The sequence below is a fragment of the Diachasma alloeum genome, unplaced genomic scaffold (genome assembly GCF_001412515.2).
Source record: "Diachasma alloeum isolate Michigan unplaced genomic scaffold, Dall2.0 Dall_scaffold_00178, whole genome shotgun sequence".
Taxonomy (NCBI): domain Eukaryota; kingdom Metazoa; phylum Arthropoda; class Insecta; order Hymenoptera; family Braconidae; genus Diachasma; species Diachasma alloeum.
The window spans coordinates 2,346,256-2,370,928 of NW_021680344.1; the positions used below are offsets into that span (position 1 = coordinate 2,346,256).

The 24,673-nt window shown below is 37.5% G+C and overlaps 2 protein-coding genes across 8 annotated transcripts in view; one reads left to right on the plus strand and one right to left on the minus strand.

Annotated features, from left to right (window-relative positions):
- Window positions 1–24,673, minus strand: part of LOC107039468 (collagen alpha chain CG42342) — a 240,584-nt gene that overhangs the window by 208,869 nt on the left and 7,042 nt on the right. The gene's annotated exons all lie outside the window — the stretch shown is intronic.
- On the plus strand, window positions 1,393–10,457 carry LOC107039505. Its single transcript, XM_015259150.1, has 8 exons — window positions 1,393–1,992; window positions 2,057–2,198; window positions 4,211–4,351; window positions 4,421–4,647; window positions 4,920–5,149; window positions 5,998–6,296; window positions 7,476–7,626; window positions 9,992–10,457. The coding sequence occupies exons 1-8, from the start codon at window positions 1,441–1,443 to the stop codon at window positions 10,272–10,274; spliced, it is 2,025 nt and encodes a 674-aa protein (XP_015114636.1). The 5' UTR covers window positions 1,393–1,440; the 3' UTR covers window positions 10,275–10,457.

Consider the following 24,673-nt stretch of genomic DNA (forward strand, 5'->3'; position numbering starts at 1 on the left):
TGAAAATCAATAGAAAACCAGAAAATTCCGGTAAATATATTCATGAACGATTTAGGGGGGAAAAACCATGAAATTTCAGATTTCCCTGGAAATTCAATGTAATTGGGCAGTGAATATCCATATTAGAATGAAAATTCAAATAAATTAAGGAATTCCCATCTTCATGCTGCTTAAAATTCTGGAATTTTACAGAATTTTCAGTGAAACCTGAAATTTCATGATTTTTTTCTCTCAAATCGCATTCAATGTCACTGTCCTGAAAATTACTAGTCAATCGTCCAGGAAATTTCATTTTGTTTTCTTACAGTGCAATGGGCAGTCGACTTAATCATTATTCCCAAGGTTTCCACTCAAACCCCTTCAAATACTGAGATATTAGAGAAAACACACTAAGAAAAAAAATTATAAAATTTAGGAATCGAGTCCTTTCTTTTAGGAAGCCGCTGTTTCAAAATTTACCGAGAGAAAATACAAGAATCAAGGGATTTTGTCACTAAATTTCAGTGACAAAATCCTAAAAATTAGGGACAACAGTTATAATTTTTGGTGGTATTCAGATTAAATTTTAGGGATTTCCCGCTATAATTTACGAACAATTCACATAATTTTAACGGATTATTTCCTTAAAATGTAAAAATTAATGCTTCCTAAAATTAAGGTACATCAGTGGTAGAACATAGAAATTTCCGATTTTGTTTTGTGATTTGCAATTGCGAGGATTTTTCCGGTGAGTCCGACAGTGGGTCACCTTTGATTATTAATTATTTCAGAAACAAAATACTGAAAATTTAAAAAAAATTAGTGCAGTATCTAAAGATCGGTTCCAATTTCCTACACAAATATGTAAACAATGTCATCATTATTTATTTTTTAAATGAATTCCTCAATCTACGGTGGTCTTCGATTTCACATGCCTTTGGGATTCTAAATTTTTGTGACAAAATCCTTAATTTTAGGTGTAATTTCAATCAATATCAAGAATCCGTAAAATTTAGGGATGAATTCCTAAAAGCTAGAGACCAATTGCTAAAATTTAAAACTTTTTTTCTCAGTGCAGCAGAAGTAACTATTCCGTTAATTCTTAAACAAAAATAACAGATGACTGACAGTCGTCGAATACATTTTCGCCGTGCATTTTTAAAAGCGATGAACGCTTTTTCAGAATGTCCTAGAAGTTGGCAGAATCGGCCACAAACAATAAAGGGGGCACAATAATAAATGAGCAAGGATACATAATTACCAGGTTATCATATCACTCTACAACAACAAGCCATGGAAACTAACAATTGAAGTACAATCCTTATCATGTTGATAAGGTCCTCAGTTACATGGTAAGACAAAATATAATAACTCCGATATTACTTGTTCACAGGCAGTTTTTCATTGGACTCATACCACGAACGATCTGCGCTCAAAAACCGAAAACTGAGAAATCGATCTATGAGACAAAAATCCACGACTATGAGAATTCTATTTGTACTGGGTCTCATTGCGACTCAATACCATGTGCATTGCCAGCTGACAATAGTTGTTGACTTAATCAGCTTTGCCTGGTCTGCATTAGAAAAAGTGAACGCCGCTCATGATGCGTACAGCAAATTAACAACTCCTTCAACCGCTGATATAATGGAAAAAACAAATGAAATAGCTGCTTCAATTGACAAGCTGGGGACTAGACTGGAGGAAAAAATACAGCAATCAATGGACACACTGTTAACTCTCTTACCACTCTTGGGTGACATCAGTGCTGATGTGCGATTACTGAACAGTTATATCACAAGAGTTGATGAACTATATGCAGATATGCATGATTATTTGAAGAATCCGAAAAGCTTCAGTGATTACGCATTGGATGCTCTAGTGAAGACATGCACCTCTCGCGATGAAGGTGATGTACAGGACCGAATTGCTCTGATTTACGGCCTGCTTATTCCAACAGGATTGGGAACATTCAAGGAAAGTTTGTTCGTTCTTCTAGCTAAGGAGACACAGGTAAATATTTAATAGTTTTTATCTTAGCACTCGGGTGTATGAACATGCATGGATCTCAATGCAGGAAAATGCGCTGAAAGTATGTGGCACAGGGGCACCACCTCAACAACGTCTTGTCGAACTATTTGAGATTGTTATGGAAACGGAAATGAGAGGCTTCGCGCTGCAAGGCTTTGGTGGCTTGATGAAAGGTTATTTGGATGGCCGTAAGTATCATAGAAATATGTTTTATGGCTAACTTCGTGACGATTGAAATTTCAAATGCCTTAAGATAAGACGTTCCGTTTGAAAATAGGTGGTTAATAGACAAGGGCTTTTGATAATATCTTGGAATGCAAGTCACCAAGTTTAAGACATTTTTACCATCTCAATTCAAGACACTTTAACAGCGGCACTACAACAAGCCATTAAACCCATTATGACCTGGAATTATCAGACTTGAAAGAATTGAAATTGAATTGATTGATTGACCTATCGTGGATATCAAAAGTGGAAAGATAGCATATAGCATCGCTCCTTCATAATATGCATATACTAAGGGACTGCCCCCTGCTCGCTCCGCTCTCCAGCCCACATACGACCCCTATGATCCTTATTCTGACCCTCATGACCCTCATTATGCTCCTCGTGGCTTTTATTTTGACCCTTCATTTCTGACCCTTAATTTTGAAGTATTAATTTCGAGTACCAAATTTTCGTCACCAGAAATCGATTTGAATTTTTATAATATAGAGAGACATTTTAACCCTTGTGACTCTCAGTTTCCGGCCCCCATGACCCTTATTTAGGCCCTTAATCTGACCTTTGTGATCCTTAATCTGACCCTTGTGACCATTATTTGGATCCTTAATCTGATCCTCATTATAACCCTCGCGCCCTTTATGCTGGCCCTCATGACCCTTAATCTGACCCTCGTGAACCTTGTTCTGACCGTCGTGACCGGTATTCTGACCCTCATGATCCTTATTCTGATCCATGTGGTGATTTTCATCATCAGAAGTCAATTTAGATTTTTATAATATAGAGAAATATGTGAACCCTTGTGACCCTCAGTTCCTGACCCGCACGGCCCTTATTTGGATCCTTAATCAGACCTTTGTGATCCTTAATCTGAGTATCGTGACCCTTAATCTGACCCTTGTAACCCTCAGTCTGAACCACGTGACCCTTACTCTGACCGTCGCAACCCTTATTTTGACCCTCGTGGCCCTTATTTTGATCCGTGTGGTGATTTTCATCACCAGAACTCGATTTGTATTTTTATAATATAGAGAGATATGTATGATTGTATTATGGCCGAATAATCGATTAGTAATAAATTAAACTGTTGAATCGAAATTTGAAAAAATGAATGAATTATTTCGCGAAAACAAATGAGACATGATATGCTTGAATCAAAAGACCTTCGAGTGAGGCATCTAGAATGTCTAAAATACATGTCTTAATGCCTTCATTTGAGACACTAAAAATGACTTAAATTTGGGACACAAACGTCTTAACCCTCTAATGCTGCTCTGATTGTCCCCACTTCGCCGTTTCTCCGTACCCTAGTAGAAATTGTGAGAGGCTCTGCGACATTGGCTGTTGCAGCGAGTCACTGCTGGAATCCTACGCGACACAGACGCAGTGCGCTCCCTTTTTTTCTTTTTATCGATAATAATAATCATCAATTAGTTGCGAGAGATTATTATTCACTAGCAAATAGTTAATCCTTCAATAACTGATGTGAATTAGTGCGCATAATCTGAATATTGTGAATTTTTAATTGACGGGATTTGAGGTTAAGGCGGACACAGATAGGTCCATCTCGCATAAACCCCGCGGAGCCCTGTCTCAGCGACCCTGCTGCGTACCTTTAGTACTGAGGTACATTGCCGCGAAAGGCAACGTCGCGCGCCAACGTACGCCGCGACGTTTCTGCGCAATGAAATTTCTACTAGGGTAAGAATGCGTGGTACCTTCTCCGGCACCTCTCATGGCGTCTCGTTAGCTCATCAGCAGTACCCGAATAGAAATTTCATAGCGCAAAAATGTCGCGGCGTGAGTTGATACGCGATATTCAATGTTATAGGCACTTTGGCTCAATGTCGCCGAATTTCAATCAATTTCTATCAGTGAGAGGGTTAACAGAGGGGACAAAAGTGTCTCAATTTGTGACACTAGTTTTTTTAATGCAAGTTGAGCAGGTGATGGTGATTCTAGCATGTGTTTATTTCAGAGAATTATACCGGTGATATAGGGAGAGCTCAAAATAAATTAATCCAAAGAGCCCAGAAATACGTGAAATTGCTCCAGAACACTATGTCTATATCGGCAAGACAATTTCGGCGATGTGATCCACCTGGAGGTCATGAGCGAGGTTAATAATTACGATAAATCAATTGGAAATGCGTGACTCATCTTTACGCTCAATGTTTCCCTATTCCAGACGTCACTTACCATGAATTTGAAAAATACCTTCAAGTTTTCCTAGTTCAGGAAAATGCACTTCGTATAGATCATCGATGCCCGAATAGTTGTTCAGCATATAAGAATCCAACGCGTCTGTTTTACGGATGTAGGGGATATGAATGCACTTATTCGCCCACTACGTGCTATGGTAGACTTGTGCAGTGCAGTTCACTAGGCGAATCCGGACGTGCTTGTGAATATGACGTGAGTTCATAGTCTTCTAATACGTCTCATTCACCGAAATAAATACCACGTTATTTTAAGATTTTAAAGGTCTCAAAATAAGATTTTCAAAAGCCTTCATTAGAAGTTTGAACGTCTCAATTTGAGACTTTTAAGTGCCTCAAGGAAAGACTTTCCGAACTAAACTTGGAATTTGTAATTTAAAAGTCTTATTTTGAGATAATAAATCTCAAAATGAAGCTTGTTTTTTGGTGTCCCTCATGGAAAACTTTTAACGATTGTAAAAACTTTAGGGTTCACTACCAAAAAGATATAAATGGTACAAAAGCCATAGTGGCAACGTGTATGGTGATGATTCGGATGGCTGTCCAGCACCGGCCTCGAAGACATATGCCTTCAAAGTTACGGTGGAAGAGATTCGTTGTGACCTATGCAGATGCATTTGCGTAGAAGATGAACCACAATCGAAGTCGAGACATTTTATAAGTCTGCGTGACCAAGTAACAAACGTGGATGACAATATGTTGAGTTCATTTCTGTATTTCATTACTGAACGCGGTGTCCAGATCACGAAACGTATTTGTGAGAAGTGTTACTTTTGCCAAGGGATTATTTTCTTGGAAGAAGAACTTTTTTTTTTAAGCGTTCCAACCTTCTTTATGTTTCAATTTTTTTCAAATTTAAGATTTTCTTATGTAAAATAATTTAGAATAATTCTCAATGTTAATAGTGATGCCGCGAGACACTTTAGGAGACAAAACTTTGGAGAGATGATCTCGGTCTCAGTGAACATGTAAATCTTTGCTCTGGTCTCAGTCACGAAATACGCAGCATCCTCTCCTTTCGTGATGACTTTGAGTCAATTTATCTCATCTCGGTCTCAAGTTTTGCGTATTTGTTAACGTAAAATCTAGGTTTTTGACTCGGTTTTTCTACATGTAAAAAACGCGAAAAACTGGAAACCGAGATGAGATAAATTGACTCGGAATCATCACGAGAAGACTCGACTCTGTGTATTTCAAGACTTAGATGAGATAAAACATTTCCGTGTTCGCTGAGCCCGAGACAATCCCTCCAAAGTGTTGTCTCGTGATGTCTCGTGAAATGTCTCGCGGCATCACTAAATGTTAATAATTGTCAATGGAGTTCATTCAAGGTCATAATCATCTCATAATTCAACATAATTGTAATATTTGGAGATGGACATGGACCACGTGGGAATGACTGGCCTAGAAAAATAGGCTCCTAAAAAAATAAATTCTTCTCACAAGAAAATTATTCCTTGGCAAAAGTAATCTTTTCTCTCAGTGTGGGTACCTAAACATTAAAACTTCGTTCACTCTGTGATTCTTCATGAAAACTACTTGACAGGGTCATCACTGGAATGGCATTTGTGATGGTAAACGACATTGCGCACATCAAAATTATGCAGGGACAGATAACATCGGGAGCCCAAATTGTTGAAAATACTACAGCTTGGCTGGAGCCAGAAGACATTCAATACATACCACCAATGGATTCATCACAAATTAAGTTTAACTTTGTCAAAAAGTCTGAAGACGGCGAAGACGAAGAGCTGATGGAAAATGAGGATATTGCGGTTTTATCGTACGAAGAACAAAAAATCTATCTGGATACGTTAATTGTACCACCGGAACATGTTATTACCGGTGAGAAAAATTAATTACCAATTGAGTAAGAGAAACTACATACATTTTTTTTGTCACACCTACACGTTTGATCGCCCATTATGTAGTCAGCTGCCGGGGCTACAATCTAGCCCGAACTTCCTTGGGAGTTTTTTGTTATGGTCATCTGCGCATATGCCTGCGCATAACAACACGCTCGTTCACCACCAGCCGTAATTTTTGAGTACTAAAGATTATCTCGATTCTACCTAACCCCATAACCAACAAAACAGTAAAGTGAAACAAATAGCTTTTATATTTATTCATATTTCTTTCCTACTACCATTACGGTTTTATAGGCTCCCCATTCATCTGCCTTGCCTCTCCCACTTCTCTCCTCTGATTTTTCTGCGTTACCATGGGCCATCTTACTCTTAACTGTACCCCATTCGGGCTAGGACTGCAAGGGAAACCGTGGAAAAACCCCAGTCGTACAGCCGGCCGATAATGCAGGGATTCCACTGTGTCCATTGGTCACACTGACTCAATGGGCACAGTGGTTCTCTACATTCGTACCTAGCGACTGGAAAAATAGGAGTAAAGTATTCCACCGCATCGCCAATCAATCTATCCCCAGTACTTCGAATACTGTAAACTCTACCAATCAAGCGCCCCTGAAGAGAGTATTAACTGAAACTAATGGTAATACTCCACCTGCTGATAATATCAATAATAATGCATCCATACTATCAAATTGCACCTTGCAAAATATGCTAATCAATAATATCCACACCCAAAATGTAAATAATGCATCATAAGTTGAACTCGTAATCTCTTTTCAACAAACTATATTCTACATTTTATAATGAACTAATAAAAAAAATGCCAGCACGATTTGTGTTTTTAATCTGTGGCATTACTTGAATTTTTATCGGCTTCGCTTATCTACATACTTCTACTACAGACTATGTGACGGTCATCTAGAATACTCTCAGTTCATATTCTAACTGACAATTCTCAATGTTTACATGATTTTATCTACTTCTATTCGTTGAATAATTGTGCGAAAAATTCGTGACAGGTGTGACAAAAAATAGTATATGCCACGCGGGAGTTTGCGATGACACTTTTGACGAGGGGTTTATGTTGCCCGAGCTGAAGGCGAGGCCAACATAACCCTGACTATTTTACTCCTGTACTATACCCCCTGCACTATTTTAGGTGTAAGATTTCAGCGATATACATGGGAGACGCGCCCCATCTACTTGACTATACGCGCAACACGTTACGATAGTGAGACAGGCCAGCTAGTGCCTGACTCCACCATTTGGATTAAACCCACAGACATGCCGTACGCAAAGGCGCCGATTAGGTATTTGTAGAAAATTTTTCACTTCGATTGAGGAGATTTTTAGATTTTGTCTGTGATTAGTAGTAGATAAATTCTTTCAACCCATCGTACAATGCTGACAATTTTATCTTAAGGGAAAACGGAACCCCTGCATTTATATGAATCTTTAGAATTGTGTTTTCTCCTGCAATTATTATTTTTCATTCATGAAACTACTTTATTGACTCAACAATGCGATAATCGAGCCGATAAAGTAATTTCATAGATAGAAATTAATAATTGTAGGAGAAAACACATTTCTAAGATTTGATGTAGACAAAGGGGTTCTGTCTCCCCTGAAGGCCCGGGTGGATTATCTTTCGAACGTTTACTCGATTGTTTTTCCATCTTCATAATGTAAAATATATCACAATTTCCAATGAATTTTACATCACGCAGGAATTCCTAAAAATTATGATTGTACAATCAAAAAAAGTAGAGAAAAAACTAAACATTTTCAAAGAGCGTTTTTAACCCTCTGACTCGCAAATCGTACGAAACTGTATCGGTGTGATTGCTGCCAATCACAGCACACCGCGCCATGTGTTAGTGAGAAATGGTCACGTGACTATTCCCTCACTCTTGTCGCGTCAGGACCGTTATAAGCATTGCAACGCTATTAGGGCCCTCTACATATTCTCACGTAATATGTAATGGAAGTTTTGATAGATAGACAACAAATAATGAGAGATAAAAGAGAAAAAATGCCAGTGATAAAGAGTCAGTGCCTAAAAAATAAAAAAGAATGAAAGTTCATTGAGAAGTGTATGTGGAGGTCCTGGTAAATACGTGAAAAAAAGAAAGATGACTTAAAATTGTGAAATGAATACAGATAAATTTACAGCAAAGATAAAGAAAAAAATTGATGAAAAACTAGAACGAAAATAGTCTTCAAATATTGAGATCTATCCAGTGCCAACATTTGTTGAAAATCGAGGTCCTGCTCATGATTTGGAGATTGACAGCAATGAAATGTGTTATTTCAAATTGCTTCTTTTATTCCGTAAATTTGTTTCATCCTTTCAAGAATTTTTATATTTGGGCCTCATATTCAAACGTGCACTTACAATTAGTGCTACGGCACTGTTCTCGCGCTCGCAACTCATCCCCTTTCACGTTGAACGTTCGGTCCCCATAGGTAGTGGGGATAAGATTGCGAGTCAGAGGGTTAATAAAGATTAAGAAATAAGTCCGATAAAGAGGAAATAGTGAATGGATAATTTATCATGGTAACGAACGATCTGACAGCCATTAGCTACTGTAACAATTGACGACCTAACAGCCGTTAGATACATCAAATTATTAATTTGCAATTTCCTTCCTACCCGGAGAGAAATATTCAGTAAAAATTACGAAACAATTCACGTAATCCACAATGAGGAATCGATTTCTGGCAATTTTTATAGGAATGGAAGAGAAGAAATCCGAAATGTTCAGTGAATTTTCAGGTTCATCACCGAACAAAGTACGAAATTGTCACGTAATTTTTCCCGAAGAAGTAAAATCTTACAGAAGCTTGCCGACTTATTATACCTCCAAAATGAAAAATTCTTGAACGTTCAACAATTTTTATGAAGCTGGGGAGTTATTTCTACGTTCCGTTCCGTAAAATTTCTCAATCGTTGGGGAAAAATTACGGAACGACTTGTTGTCCCCACAGCGGTGAGTCATCAGACGGGTGGTTAATTTTTACGGAACAAATCGTAGAATTTACGTGGCGACTTGCACAAATTCAGTTCCGACCCACACTTTTTATTGAATTTCACTTCGCTCACGGATTACGTTTCGAAGCGTAATTTTTACGTTTTTTTCTGGTAATTTTTATTGAATTTTTCTCTCCGTGTATCGGGTTATTTCCCAATATTATTCAAAAACGCTCTCTGAAAATGTTCAGCTTTTTTTCAACGTGTTTTTGATTGTACAATCATAGTTTTTGGAGACTCCGGGGCTATATGTAAAACTGAATAGTAATTGGAAATCATTTTGGATTATCAAAATAAAAAAAACAGCCAAGATCACGTTCGAAAGATAATCCACCCGGGCCTTAAATTGCCAGGACACTTCTTGGAAATTTTTCACAAAAGTAAAATATTTCCGAGTCAGCTGTATCATTCACTCCATGCATTGTTACTCGTTACGCCTTCTCGGTGTTAGTGTTAACACCGAAGTTATTCTTTACACCAAATTTTTAATGCCGCTACACGGAAAGAATATAAAATTATTACTATTATTACTTTCTGGGACACCGATTTGGTATCATAATCAACACCGAATTTTTTTACAGTGTACTAAATTCTCCATGAAATGTAATTTTCTTTTTCAAACGTAAATTATGGTTGTAATATAGGCATTACTACCGTTTTGAGGGATGGAAAAATCCGATATACTCGACCAATACTGCAATAGATTCGAAACCATATAACTGGATGGAAATGGATTGGACGAATTATGATGACGACGCGGGGCAAACAACGGTGCCTATACTGGATGCTCTTCCGGTGTTTTCCGAGCCTATTACTCCTTTATCAGGGGTTGGTATATACCAAAAAAGAGAAGTTGGTTATGCCGGAATTCTAACCCTCGTGCTGGAAGGGATCGACAAAAGTCCCTACATGAGAGTTAATATTTGAGACATTCTTCTTCTTCTGATCGTTTTGGTTATATCCTCTTACTAATATTTGAGACATTCTTGGATCCATACGTATGTAGTTATTTCCATGATGATGAATTTCAGTTGTGAATATGAACAATTTTATTCATTGCCATGTATATCATTGATATTTTGGACAAATAAAAAGTAACTGTCTACGAAAGTGTAATTTTCTTTGAAAAGTGTATGACATTGTTGCTAGTGTAGCTTCTTTTCAAATCCTATCTTGGCGAATAGTTGTAAGTTGTCATAAATGCGTGGCGATGTCTCAGAAAACGCCCGATTTTCTCAACTAGATTAGCAAAAAAAAAATTAATCACTAATAATTGTTCCCATGAATTTCAACTTTGATGAGAGTAAGAAATTGACCCATCAAATTCTTTCTTAAATTATTTTTTTAAACAATAGTCTCTCGTTTGATTAGAGTGTCTCGACATAACGCGCCATTTCAGAAATACAAATTGTTTATTACAAAAGTTTGACACTGACGATAATCATCATATTGGGCATAGACTTTTGATTTATTTTTATCGATTTTTGCTTCTGAATGAAAGCTTTGTAATCGTTCAAATTCAAGTAATGTAGGTATTGTTGAGCCCTATCGATCGCCATTAATTAAAATTTAATTCTTCGTTTGGTGTTTTTATCTTACAAATTTTTTTCGAAAATCGGTTGTCCCACGATAACTAAAAAAGATGTTCTGAATTGATTAAATGATGGCTTAAAAAATTGGTTTGGACGTCCTTTTGACCGAGTTCGAAGATGAAGGCGATAACAATAATCGTTATTTTGATTTTTACGATGATTGTTGAAAATTTCGAGTTTTTCATGAATTTCCCTGAAAGTGAGCTTTCTGACGGTTTGATTTGAAGAATCAAATGTGAAGGTTCAAATTCATTCAAGTATGTATAAATAAAATTTTTCTATTAACATTTCATCGAAGGGTTGAGAGGAGAGATAGAACCGTAAAAAAGACAATCGGTTGTATAAAAGAAAGGGATAATAAGAATAATGATGATGATGATGATGATAACATTCAACTAAGTTGAAAATCTGACAAAATTAGTTGAAAAGAAATCTTATTCAATCTAATAAAATGAAATAAACAACGAATTATGCACGATAGAAGGAAATGATGTGCAAATTAACCATTAATTTATGCAAAAATATTATAGTTAATACTATATGTAATTCAAGAGCTATTTCCCACTTGTTTCGTCTTCACGTGACTTCACGCGAAACATCTTGAAATAGGAACCTCGCTACGAACCTGTTCCTGTAAACATTTTACCTAGTAGTCCTTACGCCCACGACAGTCCTGTATAAACTGTTAGGTCGCGCCGATAATGTCAGTGGGTTTTATGTTTTTTGGGTCGCTGATCACGAATCTGTCGGTTATTTTTCCGAAAAATTGTCCCTTCAATTGTTATTAGCAATTTTAATTGTTTAAAAAGCTTTATCTCAGAAACTATGACAGGTATGAGAAAAAGTTTCAAACAAAAGATGTTTGACATGTAAAAATACTCATTTTTTGCTCTATACCTTTTTCCCCTAACTATGATAGATACGGCGTTATCGGGGGTGGCAGCGGAGCGGGCGGCGCGTCAGTACTTGCGCAGTGTTGGCGCGCTCCGATGCGTTTATCGGGACACTCGATGCAGATAGAGAAAAATAGTTGAAATGAGAAATATTTGCCATCAAATTTCCCATATAATTAATGTTTTGACATTTTTTCCTACAAGTAGTAGTTGACGAGATATTAACGCTATCATTCTGCGTGATCGGGGAAATTACCTATAACGCTTTTGTTTACTGCTGTTCCACGAGTAAACGATTCGAGATGCAGGACAAAATGTCGCATAAAAGTTGGTCCCCCATAAAAAATACAGGTCTTCTTAAAAAAAAAACACGCGTCTTCTTACCTTCGTACCGCGAAGATTTAATGTTGCTCCCTATTTGAGGGTCAATCCGCCTAGGCGTCGAACTAGTGGATAATTATCACGATTTAGTGAATTAATCATTATTCCTTGTTCAATAATTATTTGCTATATCATCATGAATTATACTGTTGAAAAAATTGTGCTGAATTTTTCAGAAAAAGGCCAATGGGATTTCGAGTTTCTTTCAAAATTTAAGTAAAGTTCCATTTTTTTAGCGAAAGCAGGATGGAAATTCCACAATTTATATGAATTTTCATGTGAAAATGAATATTCACTGCCAAATTCCCTTGAATTTCCCTCAAGAAATTCGGGGAATTCCAAGAATTTTAATGGAATTCCCCGAATTTCTTGAGGAATTCCCTGAAAATTCAGAGAAATCTCTCCTAGATTTTCAGATTTCTCTAAATTTTCAAGGAATTCTTGGAAACTCTGTTTTCATGATTTCTCTCAACTTTTTTTTAGAAAAATCTGAAATTTCAGGAGAGATTTCTCTAAATTTTCCTGATTTTTCATTGATTTCCCCTGAAATTGAATATTCACTAAGCAACTCCCTTGCATTTATAGAAAATTTCTTTAAATATTTTGGAATTCCCCGAATTTCTTAAGGAATTCTCTGAAAATTCAAAGAAATTTGAAATTCAAGGAGAAATTTCTCTGAATTTTCCTTATTTTCCATCAATGTTCTCCTGAAAATGAATATTCACTACTAATTTCCCTTGAATTTGCAAGGAAATTCCTTAAAAACCCTTAAAATTCTCTGAAAATTTAGAGAAATCAGGAATTCAAGGAGAGATTTCTCTGAATTTTCCTGATTCTCCATTAATTTCCCCGGAATAATTAAATAGAAATTTACAGTTGCCACGGATTTCTCCATGAAATTAAGAATTTCCAATTACAAAATTCCTTGAAATTTCAGTGGAAAATTTCCAACAGTCTATTCAGAATTGTTAATGCATTAAATGTTATATCACATGGCAGTCGTCTAAGTTAAGCAGCGCCCGGCAATATCGGCCGGCTGTACGACTGAGATTTCCCGTAGTTTCCCGTGCAGTACAAGCTCAAATGGGGTGCAGCTGACGAGAGTACGACGGCCCAAGGTAATGTAGATGAATATGAAGAGAAGAGTGCAAGAAGGGCATGAAGACAGACGAAACGGGGCGTCCATAAAATCGTAACAATAGTAAAAAGTAAATATGAATAAAAAATATATATGTTGCAATATCAACAGTTATGAAAATAATATGATCAAACTATGGAAATCTATAAGATAAATCCACTAACAATACAACAATTCATCCACATGATACTTCCATTCAATAACATGAGGATACCTCCAACCGTTTTCATACGCCACCGCAGTTCCTCCACTTGTACTGCTCCATCTATTACTTTAAATTGCTTCGTTCACGCTCACAGGGTATTTACCACCAAGCACTTTTTCACTCGATAATGGCACCGACGTCCGGAACGAGAAGTAAAGGTGAGACGCGAAAAATATATATGCGAAGCTATAGACTGTTGCCGGTGCATGAAAAGACGACGGGTACCGGCAGGCGAATGGTGTGTGACAATATTTGCCAAGTCGAAATTTACGTCCAATGGTGCAATTTGTATGGTGAAAAAGATACCCATCGAAGTTAATCTCTCGTCGACAATTTGTCAAGGTCAAAACTAATCAGGGATTTGCTGGGCACAATAATCGCACTATCAATTCTACAGCTATCGGTGCGTTAGCTATCGGTGAATATTACATGAATATTTCCAGCCAACAATGACGAATGACGAAAGTATACGAAAAATAATGAGAACCCAGCGCAAACAAGAGGGAAATTTCTTTCGTCATAACATCGTTAATATATTTTTTGTAATAAATTAGCTATTTGCTGCCAAGTGGAATTTTTATAACGACGTATTTTAAAGGGTATTCAATGATTCATTGAATTCAATATTGGTTCAATGCTGGCAGCCAACAGTACGTTAATGCTGGCAGTCAATATTACCTTAATGCTGACAGTCAATATTGCCTTAATACTGGCAGCCAATATTGCCTCAATGCTGGCCGCCAACATTGCATTAATGCTGGCGGCCACTATCGCCTTAATACTGGCAGCCAATATTGCCTCAATGCTGGCAGCCAACAGTGCGTTAATGCTGGCAGACAATATTGCCTTAATGGTGACAGCCAATGTTGCTTCAATGCTGACAGTCAACATTACCTCAACATTGCGCCAACATTGTGTTGACTGCCAATGTTGGCTGCCAACATTGTCGCAACGTCTGCAATCAATATTGCCCCAACGTTAAAACTTTTGATCTTTCCCTGAATATTGGTTTCAAAATAATTTTTTTCATCAGTAGATGATGCAATCAATCTCAAGATCGAATTCGGTAGACAAGTCATTGGGAAGAACATTTTAAATCACAATTGGGCTCATTTAAACAAGTATTTTTTCAGTTATCGTCGAAAAACGATAGGTCGCATACACAAATACATAACGTCATGGCCTAAAAATAGTATATTCAAACTGCTGAGGGCAAAATTAGTTATCCTTACACAAAAAATTGAAAATTTCGTATTTGACGAATACAATGCTACCATTCAGAAGCGAACAATAAAAAGGTTGAAAGCGTACCTCTCAGGTATAATCACTGATAAAAAGCGGCGTACACGCTTTTGAAATTTACGTAAATTATTTTGAAAGCATCTTGTAAAGTGGAATCTAACCACGGTGCTATTCAACCTAGACTGTGCCCACAGTGAGGTCAAGCAACAAATAAATTCCAGAGGCATCTCCCCTAGGCAAATAGATCCGATTAAATGAACGTAAACCAACCTGACCGCATATAAGCTCTCTCGGCGTCTTGAACCGGAGTAATTAATTTAATTACAACGATTGAAGGGTCACACCGCTCTCATTGACAGGGCCACACCGACATGAACGGCAATTATACTCGAATATATCAACGACAGAGTGGAATTTATTCTGATGGAGAACTCGAATCTTCTGTCAGCAGCTTTCAGCAATTCATGCCGACCAATTCATAAAGATATACGGTGTACACAGCCCTGAATCAATCAGGATTTGGGAACAATGGTGCTTCATGAGGGGGAGAGAAATGCGAAAGGCAAACCGATTTCACGTGGAGCTTCGGAGCCGATAACGGGTTTCCAGTTTCACGTTGGGATAATACAGGACTCTCACTCTCTGCTCTCGACGATAGGTTTAATCGCAATCGGAAATTACGAGCGTGTTATACCGGTGCAGTGAGAACGGTATTGTAAAGGCACTTTCGTATGGGCTCTTTTGTTGACTGGGTAGTGTCGCATCGAGGTGGTTCATGTACAGTTGGATATATAATTCTGGATTGAATGGGTAAAGTTACTCCGCTAACGATGTTGACTCACCTCCGTTCGGCAATTTTCTATCGTGATCACCGTGAAAATAGTATTAGTGCTCGGATTATGAGGTCATAATATCATGATGCCGGAGGAAAGGACAATTATGTTTCTATGGGTCGTCTTATCGCCATAAAATATTGGTAGACTGATAAATTATTCACTCTTTATGCGTGTTGTTAATGGATCTTATTTCAACCTCTTGTGGTATTAGGAATTTATTGGTTTCTACTTCAGGGGTAATTGAAGAAGACGTAGGAGAACCATCGACATTTCTTCGCAATACTGGAAACTTGACTTCTCGTAATTTTCGAAGTTTTACTCAGATCTTGAGGGCACAATTGAAACTTTGATAAAAAAATCCATCACCATCAATGCAGTATCTTCATTCTATTGCTTGCTGCAGTAATTTGGTCTTCGATGTTGTGCAGGCTTATTGAAGTTTATTGACATATTCAGATTGGACAAGACACTGACATTGTAGTTATTGGCAGACGGTGTCACGAGGAGAATCACATACGCTTGGATATATAATTATGTATTGAATGGGTAAAGTTACTCTGCTAACGATGTTGACTTACACCCGTTCGACAATTTTCTATCGTGATAACCGTGAAAATAGTATTAGTGCTCGGATTATGAGGTCATATTATCATGATCCCAGAGGAAAAGACGATTATGTTTCTAGGTGTCGTTATATCGTCGTAGGATGACTGATATTGCTATCGTCTATGCTGGTACCAATAAGCTATTCACTCTTTATCAGTGTTATTAATAGATTGTATTTCACCCTCTTGTGGCGTTAGGAATTTATTGGTTTCTACTTCAGGGGTGATTGAAGGAGACGTAAAAGAACCATCGACATCTCTTCGCAAGGCTGGAAACTTGACTTCTCGTAATTTTCGAAGTTGTACTCAGATCCTGGGAGCATAATTGAAACTTTGATAGAAAATTCATCACAATCAATGCAGAATCTTCATTACATTGTAGTTAGTGACAGACAGTGTCACAACGAGGAGTCACACATATTTGGATATATAATTATCTACTGGTTACTCCGCTAACGATGTTGACTCCCACCCGCTCGACAATTTTCTATCGTGATTACCGTGAAGATAGTATTAGTGCTCGGATTATGAGGTCATATTATCATGATGCCAGAGAGGAAAAGGCGATTATGTTTCTAGGTGTTGTTTTATCGCCATAAGATATTGGTAGACTGATGTTGGTATCGTCTATGCTGGTATCAATAAATTATTCACTCTTTATGCGTGTTGTTAATGGATCTTATTTCAACCTCTTGTGGGGTTAGGAATTTATTGATTTCGACTTCAGGGGTGATTGAAGAAGACGTAAAAGAACCATCGACATCTCTTCGCAATGCTGGAAATTTGACTTCTCGTAATTTTCGAAGTTTCACTCAGAACCTGAAGGCACAATTGAAACTTTGATAGACAATTCATCATCATCAATGCAGAATCTTCATTCCATTACTTGCTGCAGGAATTAGTTCTTCGATGTTGTGCAGGCTTATTGAAGTTTATCGACCAGCTTTGGAAGGATTATCAGTTCAGATTGGACAAGACACTGACATAGTCGGTAGTGAAGGATAGCTTTTTGCATTCACTATTACCGTCAATCCCCTTTTCCTCCAATAGCCCTATCATCCCCGTAATTATCCTGCTCAGTATGTAAAAACAATACATGTAATTACAAACGCAGAAAAGAATGGACATAATTACTTTATTATCATGCTGATAAGTTGAAAATAAATAAAGTGAGTCGGGGTAAAACATCGTTTACGTTGCACTCTTGTAAGCAGTTCTTTTTCGGACGCAGATATTACTGCTACAATGAAGACAAAAAGCCAGAAATTTATAGTTTTACTTATCCTGGGACTGATTGTGCATCAGCACCAGGTGAACTGTCAAATAGGATTCGTCTTATCACTAGTCGACACTGTATGGAATGCATTCGACAAGTTTAACGCTGCACACAATACAAACTTGAAATTCCATCAACTGCAGAAATTCTTGAAAAAACAATGGAAGTAGCCAAATCTGTCGACAAATGGGGAGGTAAACGCGAAACGAAAATAGAGCAAACAATGAACACGCTACTTACTCGTTTACCTCTTCGGGCTGATATTACTGATCATGTACGATTATTGAACACCTACATCGGGAGAATTGATGCACTATATTCCGACATGCTGCTGAATATGGAAGATCCTACGTATTTCAGTAATAAGACATTCATGAAATTACTGGACAAATTCACGTTTTATGATAAGGACGGTGTGGGTGGGTCAATAGAAGATATGTACACTCTGGTTGTACGAGACAGATTGGAGGCATTGAAGAAAAGTTTGTTCGTCCTGCTAGCTGTTGAAGCATTGGTAAGGACAATAAATAGTATATTTCGATACGATTGAGGGAAAATGTTTTTGGGCTCGTAGGAACTTTATAGCACGAGCCGAAGGCGAGTGATATAATCCCACGAGTCTAAAAACACTTTTCCCGCGAGTATAAAATCCTATTTTTCATTACAATGTGTGGGGAGTGGGGTTTTGCGCACGCGGAGCGTGCGTAAAATGTCACTCTACACACAGCGTGATGAAAACGTCTTTTATTATAGAAAATTCTGGTGAATAGACAAGTACATTTTACACGGAGAGAAATATTCAGTCAAAATTACGGAACAATTCACGTAACCCACAATGGGGAATCGTTTTCCGGCAATTTTTATAGGAATGGAAGAGAAGAAATCTGAAACTTTCAGTGAATTTTCAGGTTCATCACCGAACAAAGTACGAAATTGTCGCGTAATTTTTCCCGAAGAATTAAAATCTTACAGAAACTACCCGACTTATTTGACTCCAAAATAAAAAATTCTTGAACGTTCAACAATTTTTATAAAGCCAATTTAAGTGGCAAAACGGTTCAAGTCGAATCTCCCAGTTAAGTCTTTGAGGAATATTTCTAAATCTAAGGGAGATAGCGAAATTTTTGTAACTATATTGGTTGTCGGTCTGAATCGGCGTTACAAAAAATGTTATAACAAAAATGTTGCTATCTCCCTTAGATTCCGAGATATTAATTGAAAACTGGCCAATAGTCAAAATTGACTTAAACCATTTTACCACTTCGTTACATATATGATTTCAATTGGATATTAATTCACTATGAATTATTGCTCTCATGTAGGGTAGAGTACACCTATGAAGGATGGAATAACCCGATGAAGTCGAAGAGAACCAAATTGGATTCAAAACCATGGAGTTACGTGACCGTGACATGGACAAGTTTTGAGGAAGATGCAGCGCAGACAACAGTACCGTTGTTGGATGGCCTCCCGGTGACTCCCGAACCACCTACTCCGTTAGCGGGTGTTCATTTGGTGCATATGGCGGATTCACAATGTTCATTCTGGAGGGGATCGATTTATCCCAGTTTTTGAATGTTGATGATGAGTCCTGAGATGGTCTTCTGGGCATATGAAGGCGAAGGGATGATAATTGAAAGTTATTCAGTTTCTCGTACTTATCTTTTTCTGATGTAATTTGTTGCAAGTTTATGGGAGAACTTACAACTGGCCAGCGGCCGAGAGGCTTAAGCCAAAGTTCAATGTAAGACGTTAAATAGTCTCAAAATAAAATTCGTTTTTTGGCAATGTTGTGAATCAATTTCATTTCACGTTCTTGAGGTTTTAGAAATTTATTCGTTTCCATTTTATGGTTTCGCATGATCCTGCCTAGAATATATCTCTTTGCAGCTATCAATTTAGGGATAAAAACGTAAGTTCTTGTGATACCTGACGTTTTTACCCAGGTTCTGAGTGCTTTGTTGAATCTTTCATAAAAATTTCATCATAATTAATGGAATCTTTGTTCATTCAGTTACTGCATCGATTCACTTTCCGATATAGGGCGAACTCATTTAAGTTTAACAAGATAAAAAGGATAATTAGTTTCAACAAGAATATTGACGTCGTAATTATGCAATGTCGAACTCACTCAAAATGCAAACTATGTTATTCAATTTGAGATCATAAGTCTCAAAATAAAGCTTGTCTGTTTGACTATATTTACTGCTAATCAGTATTATGAATAAATTTCATTTCACCTTCTTATGGTTTTAGAAATTTATTGGTTCCCATTTTATGGTTTCGCATGATCCTGCCTAGAATATGACTGGAGCAGACGTAGAAGAACCATCCAACATCTCTTTGCATCTATCAATTTAGGGTTGAAAGCATAAGTTCTTGTAATTCCTGAAGTTTTTACTCAGATCCTGAGTGCAATATTCAATCTTTGAAAAAAAACTTCAACATAATTAACGTCGAACCTTTGTTCATTCAGTTACTGCATCGATTCACCTTCCGGTATACTTCGAACTTACTGAAGTTTACTACCATAAAGAGGATTATTACTTTCAACAAGAATATTGACATCGTAATTATACAATGTTGAACTCACTCAAAATGCAAACTATGTTATTCACAGTTCACTCTATCAAAAAATTCAATCAAATCCCTTGAACTTTCCACTGCAACTCTGAATAAACTTTCATCATCAGCCTGCCTAGTTGCATGAATATTCATCAGAATTATTTTCATCACCCCCAATGAAATATATTTTTCCCTTCTCTAAAGTGAACAAGTCGCCTTATGTTATTCAAATCATCATCTTCGTTATGGTTATAACACACTCGTCTCATCCCAGACACTTGATACTGTGACTAATATCATCTCCAATTCGTAATACAGTTAATTTTGTTCTTCAACGCTCGTCCAAACGACTCCAGATGTATCTCGTCACACACGTGCTCCTCAACACGAAACAATTTTTCGAGTACTACATCCCTCACAACTCGGCAGTTGGAGCTGTGCCAATAAAATTCTCAAATATATAATGGTCCGTTAATTTTATATTTCTCCCCTCACCGAAACACGACAGTAATTTATGGCCGAATAGAACGCTGTGTATAATAATAATTCGAGGCTAAAAAAATTATCCAAACAAATTCACAAATCAAATGAAGTCAAACAACCCTCCCTTCCCCCCGCCCACCAATTTACGCGTATTCGAAACTTCCTTTGATCCCAGATTAAAACAGCGGAAAAAGGGCCGGAGAGGTTCCGCAAAAAATTCGAATCCATTCCCTTGTGATCTCCTCACGTGGCCAAGTTTCTATTAAAACGTGTAGGGAAAAGCCATTGAAACGCCCAGCCTATGACCCAAAGTTACCCCCGAGATTGCATTGGTGAGAGACGCGGTGTTGATCGATTAGCAAAAGCTTTGAACGTTACTTCCGCCCTCTTCGCAAGCCAAACCCAAAAGCCTGGGTCTACGTACCACCTCATCCCACCATTTGGAAACCACCGTAGCTATATAACCCAACCAGCACTGTACTTGGGATCATGATGCAATTAGTGACGTTGCATTCCACCCCCTCGTGGCAGGGCGACCGTACCAACGCACCAAATCACTTTCGAGGGATGAGGAGAGGTGCACGTATGGTACACATCTACTCATCAGAGTGGTCCCGGATTTGACCTCCATCTGGTTCCATTGTTCCATAAATTTCTCAGCGAGGTAGGTTGAGGAATTGTGTCAATTTAGTTGGGTAATATTTGGATAGCTAATGGAACCACGGAGGCTGCTGGGTTAATCAAACATTGGGAAAGAAAATTTGGGGACATTATGGGAAACTCAATTTGAATATAATTTTCAGGGGGACGGGGAGGAGGCGATGGTGATTGACAGTTACCATCTCCTCCATCTCACCATTTGAGAGGTTAAATTTAATTGGTCGTCCCGAAAGCGAGATAATATTCAATCGACTGAGAAGCTTGAATTTTTATTGAGCGATATTTTCAGCTACTGAAATCTCGTTATCCGCGGGCTGATGACAAAGTGGATTCGATCAGGCTGGGAGAGAAAATTAATTTTCTTCTCTGATGTTTCCTGAAAATCAGGGCATGTTCTTGAAAACCAGTAACATGTTTCTGAAAGTGGAAACTTTTTTTTCCGTTTTGTTGTGAGTAAATAAAATTATTCAATATATTCAGACGCTTTTTGATGGCTGAAAAGTGTCTACCACAGTTTTAAAAATTCCCTCATTAAGAAAGATGAGCGTTCAAACGTGGACAAGAGCGGTCCAGCTGATGAATAGAATAAATCCCAGATATGATGAATTCATTTTAACATGGGAACAGTAATATGACAGTTTGCTGAAACTCCCTTTGAACATTCGCCCAATCAGTCCACGAATTTCTCGTTTGCAAATGTCATAAGCTGCGTACGGACGATCCAAAGCTGCAATTCCAACCGGCTTGCTGGCATTAATTAAAATGTCCAATGCAGCTTGTTCGTTGCATAATCTGATGAACGAATAATCCGCTGTGGCACAATATTTAGTGAATACGCCCTAGGTTAACTGGCTCTGGAGTGACATGCAAAAGTGACACAGTCGCACTGAGAGAAAAAATTAGGTCTGCCGAAAAATTGTATGTTCCCCTGAAGACATCTTTTGTCATGGTGAATCAATTCACTTGTGAACACCAAAGTTTCCACAAAAACATGATAATTTTCGTTGTAGTAATTGTTCTCGTGGGACATTTATATGTCATTCGTGTCAATACATTCGTTTTACAGAGAATTATATGAGACTCCGGTTTTATCAAGTGAATGTTATTGAGTAGTGTATATCTTTGTCCAATAAACACTTATAATTTCCATGGAACAAATGATAATTTCAAGAGGACACTACAATTTTCTTGCCGAAAACTGTGTTATTGCCAAAACTAAATAATTTCGAGGGGACAGTTTTTTTGGGAAAAAAAATTCTTTCCTCCTCAATGTATTCTTTCTATGGTATAAACCTATGGAGTTCTCTAAGATCACATGATTTTCGTACAATAGATTATATTTGTTCCTGCCAACAGTTGGAATTCTTCTAGGAATATTTCTGATGATCGCGACAAAAATTGAATTATTGTGAAAGATATTAAATTTCCTTCTATCAAATTAGTTAATTTTCCTCAAGTAAATCTGTTCCACACCATCAAATATTCGCACGTGGAACATTGTTTTTCGGCAGAGCAAATTTTTTCTTTCAGTGCGGAATAAGCTTCACCGTTTATTCTCCACCCATTGGTGGGTTGAATCGACAGCACTACCATCGTGAAAAACAAAGGAATTTGAATAATAACAACAGCAGAAAATCCACAGCCGGGAGGCAGAAGGCAACCTAATTCCTTCGGCCCTCTCTCCCATTGCTGTTTCAAGCCATTCTCACCGAAATAGCGGGCGCTCTGGATGTATTCAAAATAAGCAGAGGATTAGTTGGAGAGTTCCGAATAATCTCCAGAGCGCACTCCAACTTTTATCAGTATGTCCCCCGCTCCATTGGAATTTCTGAGTGTCTCAATCGCGGTTACTCGCCACTTCCTACAACTTGCCGCAGAGTCAACCACACTTGGGATTTAATTGATAAGCTTCGACGTTCCAAGTCTTCCAAGACATGAACTAAAGTTTTACAGGTATTCTCTGGTCTCTTACCTATCGGATTCAATATTGATAGTTCTCTTTTGGTCGGGGGAAGTGGACTGAACTTTAATGGAGAGGGGTTAAGCGTTCGATCAGCTGGCTTCAACCTTGTGCTCTTTGTTGAAGGGAGTATTTGGAGACAATTTTTATGGGAGTTGGCCTTCAACGGGCGGACGAGAGTTTTTGTGGATGAGTGAGAAGAATTGGTCAATATAACATCGAGTTTTGGTGGAAATGAATTTCAGATAGTTTTTTTCAGATACTTTTGAGAGGATTTCGTAAATATTTTTCAAGAAGAATCTGCATCTCAATCTATTCGACAGTTAAATTAACTTATGGAACTTCTTGGAAATTATCATCACCTGATAGTTTCCCTGAAACTTCAAAGAATTTCCTCGTTGAAAACTGAGAATTTTACGGCCAAATGACTGGAAACTGCTAATTTAAATTCAATTATTCCATGAAAAATCCATTGAATTTTCAGTAAAATAAAAAATTTAACGATTTGTTTCCATTTAAGTGGAATTAAATTCAACATTATTCAGCTGTTTATAAAATTTCAATTTCTCCCTAAGGATATCCAAGTACTTTGACTATTTTTTCTTCAGTGAAATGCTTTTCTATTTTTGTAGTCAAATATCAGAGCTTTCATTTAAGCCCCATTTAACCCCAAGTTTCCGGACAATGATGAACCGTTAGAAACCTCTGAATATTCATGATTTTTTCAAATTTTTCTCCCGCAATTCAATTGACAAATTTGATGATTGAAAATGGTTGAATGTATATAATGTATTCTGTACCAAACTGTAAAAGATACTTGAATATCCTTAACATCATAATTTCAGTAGTGAAGCGGTAAACCGGGTTAAGTCGATTTTGACTTTTGATCCGTTTTTGATGAATATCTCAGAACCTAAGAGAGATAGCAAAATTTTTCTCATGACCTTTTTTGTAGAACCAATTAAGGGCTATAAAAAGGTCATGAGAAAAAATTTTCTATCTCTTTTAGATTCCGAGATATTCGTAAAAAACTGGCCAATAGTCAAAATCGACAACCCGGTTTACCGCTTCGCTACGGATTTGATATTCTAAAAATGGCAAACGGCCAACAATCATCAGTTCACTCGAAGGATCAACTGAAAACCGAAACTATGTTCATCCTCTGCTAATCACTCCCAGATTACTCATGAAATATTATCTGTTGTCTCAGAAAAATCTTTTTCGATTCCATTAAAATTCAATTCTTTCATTCTCTGTGCATGCATGTCTGCGCACAATGCAAACAACAATGACAGATATATTTGGATAATATTTATACATCAACCGCTCGCATCGCATATATAACTTCCGGTGGCACACCCAACTTTTCTCGTTATTCCACATTTGATTCTTCCGCACTCTATTACGAACTTCATTGTTCAAAAGCCACTCAAACAAAGCACATAATACCCCATCACTTTCACAATACTCCTCCTCCTCCCCCCCCCCCC